This window comes from Sinocyclocheilus rhinocerous, unplaced genomic scaffold (assembly GCF_001515625.1).
Source record: "Sinocyclocheilus rhinocerous isolate Xijiao unplaced genomic scaffold, SAMN03320098_v1.1 scaffold1907, whole genome shotgun sequence".
In the NCBI taxonomy this organism is placed as follows: Eukaryota; Metazoa; Chordata; class Actinopteri; order Cypriniformes; family Cyprinidae; genus Sinocyclocheilus; species Sinocyclocheilus rhinocerous.
The window spans coordinates 337342-342846 of record NW_015628766.1 but is presented as its reverse complement, the minus strand read 5'-3'; the positions used below and the strand labels follow the sequence as shown (position 1 = coordinate 342846).

General features: G+C 35.1%; 1 protein-coding gene across 3 annotated transcripts in view; it reads left to right on the top strand.

Annotated features, from left to right (window-relative positions):
• The window catches only part of LOC107738464 (WW domain binding protein 1-like), a 20018-nt gene that overhangs the window by 11554 nt on the left and 2959 nt on the right, over positions 1-5505 (top strand). For all 3 annotated transcript variants that reach the window (XM_016550223.1, XM_016550222.1, XM_016550224.1), the window contains exon 3: positions 1052-1213. In XM_016550223.1, the coding sequence (XP_016405709.1) occupies positions 1052-1213 (162 nt within the window). The remainder of the gene's footprint in view (positions 1-1051; positions 1214-5505) is intronic.

Genomic DNA, 5505 nt, shown 5'->3' with positions numbered 1-5505 from the left:
TGATTCTTTGAACTGCTTCGCATGAGTCGTTTAAGAATTATTTAGAAATGAGGTAAAATTAAATCTATTTTTTGAGAATACTAACGTGTTTTTTGACCTTGCATGCATGTAAACCTGTTTTAGGAGATTCATAAAACAATATTAGCAACCTTAAAAATGGCATAATAGGGGCACTTTAAGAGGCTCAGAAGAACTAAACAGAATATGGTCAATTTTTTGAAATTGAGATTTATACATCATCTGAAAGCTGAATAAATAAGCTTTCCATTGATGTATGGTTTGTTAGGATAGTACAGTATTTGGCTGAGATTCAACTATTTGAAAATCTGGAATCTGAGGATGCAAAAAAATCTAAATACTGAGAAAATCGCCGTTAAAGCTGTCCAAATGAAGTTCTTAGCAATGCATATTACTAATCAAAAATTAAGCTTTGATATATTTACGGTAGGAAATTTACAAAATATCTTCATGGAACATGATCTTTACTTAATATCCTAAGCTTTCCATTGATGTATGGTTTGTTAGGATAGGACAATATTTGGCCGAGATACAACTTTTTGAAAATCTGGAATCTGAGGGTGAAATTAAGTTCAAATGTTCTTAGCAATGCATATTACTAATCATAAATTAAGTTTTAATATATTTACGGTAGGAAATTTACAAAATATCTTCATGGAACATGATCTTTACTTAATATCCTAATGATTTTTGGCATAAAAGAAAAATCGATAATTTTGACCCATACAATGTATTTTTGGCTATTGCTACAAATATACCCAAGCGACTTAATTCTGGTTTTGTGGTCCAGGGTTACATATGTGCTGAAATAAGGAGAAAAGCTTAAGATGCTTGACCTTCTGCAAACTGTGGAGTAAAAATTACGAATCTCACAAATCGTTATGCAAAGGTTGTGACCATTTGTGCATTATCTGTGGTTTTAGTCTAAGAGGAATTAGTCAGGTTTTAAGTAGCTGTATTGCGTACAAAGACATTTAAAATATTTTGTTGGTTTGTGTGCAGGATTTTTTCCATGTGGTTTATTTTTCTGCAGGGTTCTGGCTGGTGTGGGCCATCATCTTCATCCTGAGCTGCTGTTGTGTCTGTCATCATCGTCGCACCAAACACAGACTGCAACAACAACAACGACAGCACGAGATCAACCTCATTGCCTACAGAGAGGTTCACAACTACACCTCACTGCCCTTCTACTTCAGTAATGTCATCCTTCTTATTTAAAGTTGTTTTATTGATTCTTTTAGCAGAAACCCTGGAAAATAAGGGAATTTAAAACCTAGAGTAATAATAATAAAATAAAATTGACTTGAAAAGTAATTTCAAAATAGTTAGGAAAGTCATCAATATGCTTTTATATTTATACTAGAAGAAATATTTAATTTGCTAGATAATATTTATATTGTGAGTGCTTGTGTAGAGTGGCAATCAAATGGCTTATAAAAATTGGGGTTGTCAGTAAAAACATTTAAACTAGTTAAATACATAATGTGATTTAATTGAATTAATCACATATATTCTCAGTTGATATGACTTAATATTAACAGTTAATATTAGTATATCTCTGTGTAACTTTTAACACATCTCTTTGAACTGCACTAACAAAATGTCCTGTAAATATAGCAACTTAGTATGTGTTTGGTTTTCTCAGAAGGATTTATTTGATGGTCTTGACTAGGGTTGGGCGATGTCTACCAAATTGGCATCGGACGATGTCTACAGTGAAACATCGTGATGGACGATGACATTAGGGGCGGGGTTAGGGGTGTGCCCGAAGCGTGAAACAAATAACGCGTTATGGAGCCACTAAAAGGTTAGCCGTTTGCTAGCGGTAGCCTGGCACGGAACTGGGATGCGGTGGATTGCGGGAGAGGAATCACGATGTCAGCTTAACATCGTGATGTCTGTCAGCCATCGGCGATGGACGATGGCATCGTCTATCGGCCCAACCCTAGTCTTGACCTGGTTGTGCTGAAAGATGAGATTAACATACACCTACACCTCCTACTCTGCACCTTCTGCCTTTTGTTTGTTTACTTTCAGTGAGAGCACGTGTGAAACACAGTCTTATCAAACATTTAGTTTGAGTTTTTTTCATGCCGTGGGATGGCATGGTTTGATCAAAGTCCTTATTTAAGGCATGTCAGTTCATGTGCCGAACATCTTGATTTTCTGTGTAGGCAGTAGGCATGCAAATACAACTGCTGTCGTCTTCAAATCTTCAATGTTTGTTTGTCAAGATTATAGTAGCATGCTAAACCAGCACAAATTTAGTTAATATACAGTTAATTTACAATACTCTTATAGTCAGTAGTCTTATTTTTATAGCATTAAGCAGACTGAAATCACTTTAAGAACAAACCTTAAAGGCAGGGTAAGCGGAGTAAGGGATTTCTGGTAGCCAATGTTTATATTTGAAATCACCAAAACAAACATGCCCCTACCCCAAAAGGGTCTTGCCCCTATTTTGATAGCTCCGCCCCACATATATGTACGCAACCCAGGCAACGATTAGTTCTGTGAAACAAAGCAAAACCAATGTTACACCGTGTCTACGGACGTGAGTGGCGCGGCGCAACAAATCCCGACAGAAAACTGCTGCCGGGTTCTATTTATGATGTGCTGACACACATTTCAAATGGTTTTCAGCGGTCGTTTGATCGCGTCCAGTGTAGGCAGAGCTGTTGTAGACACGGTGTTACTCACCTATTGAGAAGAAACAAAGCAACCTCGGCGTCCGATCGCAGGCCTCCGCTCCTTGAGTTCTCTCCAGCACTGGAAAGCTGATCCAATATTTTACACGGGTCCTACTTCTTGCCTTATCTTTCCGCAGACGTTTTCCTCTTTTGTTTTTTATCCGCCATCTCTATCTTTCTGTCGCTCGGCTCGGCTAATGTCCGTCCCATGCACTGAAAGCTCTCTCCTCCACATCACGAGTAGACACGCTCCTTATTGCTGATTGGCTACAAGTTTGTTTTGCTATTCGGCCCGAATCAGTTTTCTAAAGTGTTTTTGAAAAATTACATACCCTACCTTTAAGGACTGTGTGGGCAACTAATGTCAAAATTAATATTATGAGTAATATCAGTATTCCTGTTCTCAGTGAAAACTCTTGTCATTCATGAACGGTCAAGAACTGGTTGTGATCAAAACAAAGGTAAACAACACAAGTGCACAATGATATTTGTATGACGACAACCGCTATAATTACTTGTCTTAGATGCAGAAAGTTATATTAAAATTGTATATACACTTCTGTTCAAAAGTTTGGGATTAGTAAGTTTTTAGTCATGTTTTGAAATAAGTCTCTTCTGCTCACCATTGCTGCATTTATTTGATCATAATACAGGAAAAACATTGCGATTAGAAAGTTTTAATTTTTTTCTAACAAATTTTTAAAAAACAGTTTTGTTTTTTTTAGTTTTATTTATTTTTTTAAATGTAATTTATTCCTATGATGCAAAGCTGAATTTTCAGCTGCTGTGTGTACATTAATGAGGAAAAAAATTAACTTAAATGATTTTAGCAAATGGCTGCAATATAACAAAGAGTGAAAAATTTAAGGGGGTCTGAATACTTTCCATACCCACTGTATGTATGTGTGTGTGTGTGTATATATATATATAGTGAAATATATATATATACACACCTTGCTACGTCCATTGCTGCATTTATTTGATCATAATACAGGAAAAACATTGCGATTAGAAATTTTAAATTTTTTTCTAACAAATTTTTAAAAAACAGTTTTTTTTTTTTTTAGTTTTATTTATTTTTTTAAATGTAATTTATTCCTATGATGCAAAGCTGAATTTTCAGCAGCCGTTACATGTCATACGATCCTTCAGAAATCATTCTAATTTGCTGATTTGCTGCTCAAGATACATTTATTATTATTATCAGTGTTGAAAACAGTGCTGCCGCTTCATATTTCTGTGGAAACCATAGGATCCTTTGATGAATAGAATGTTCAAAAGAGCAGCGTTTATTTAAAATAGAAATCTTGTGTAACATATCTTTACTTTCACGTTTGTCAACTTATTGTGTCCTTGCTGAATAAAAATATTATTATTATTATTTTTGTGAATTAAAAAAATATCTTACTAACCACAAACCTCTGAACAGAAGTGTAGATCAGAAAGAGAGAAAAAAAACCATGGATAAATAGAATTACAGGATTTTTGTACAATGTCTGTTTTTTTTGTTTATTATTGTAAATGAATAAATATAGACACATTTCAGTGAGTCAGAGTACACTGTACTGTACAGCCATAGTTGTAGTCTAATCTAATCCAGATATCTAAAAACTAAAGACCCGCAGGTCATGCTGAGAGCACATCACATTATGATAGCTACATCAGTTGTTATTGTTCAGAGTTATTTTCCTTATCATAATATTGCTTTTTATTATTTAATCTTGAGATAGTGTCATAAAAATGCTTGCTTACAAAAGTTTTCAGTACCTGAAACTGAATTGTATACCGTTCTAGCTGAAGATGCATTACCTGCCCTATAGAAGAGATGTAGAGCTTCACTGATTACAGCGGCTGACTGTTAAATAACTGCATTTTCTTGGTTTCATGTTGTTTTTGGGTGGTTCTGAGAATGGTTGACCTCCTGTTCAGAGACCATTGTAGATTTTTACTGTACTGTACTGTATTAATCTTGCTGCTGCAAGATTAATCTTTAATGAACCGAAAAGAACGCATGTCACACCTCTGTTCATCAATTTGCACTGGCTACCAGTAGCACCTACCTTGCTACGTGTACTGCGTTAGGCTAACCGAGACTTGTCTGTTGCTCTTTTGTTAGTTTTGACTGCTTTTATTGTCCTCATTTGTAAGTCGCTTTGGATAAAAGCGTCTGCTAAATGACTAAATAAATAAAATAAAATAAATACTGACCTGTGACCACTAGTCCACAGTGAATGTTGTGAGAGAGGATTTTGGTCTGGTGGTTTTCACTGTTGCAGTATCACTCCAAAACTCTGTAACTAAGTGGGTTTATAATGTTATTATGAATATAGCATACCTTCAGAATGAAACAAACTGCAGTGACCCATATTTTTTCCAAATATTTTAAATAAATCCTTATTAAATTATATTGATCAGTCTTCAGCCAGACACTTTAATCAAATCATGTTAATTACATAATTTAAAAATACAAGAGTTATACAGTTTGTATTCCATAATTATTGGTACAGCCACCCGACCTCACAGCCATGATGAAATGTCCATTCAGTCTTCGTCATTTAGCTTAACATTTAACCAAAACCAGAGAGAGAACAGATATGTTTAATGTAACAAATGTCCTGGTCAAAACTGAACATTCTGTGATGAGGTGCATCTGTTTACATCAGCCATGGATCAAGTACAGCTCACAAAATCTGATGAATCGCTCTGATTGTTGATGTAATGAGCTGATTAAACTTGGTAATTTGGATTTTGTGGATTAACACAGCCTGTTGAACATACAGTAGTGCATATATAACCC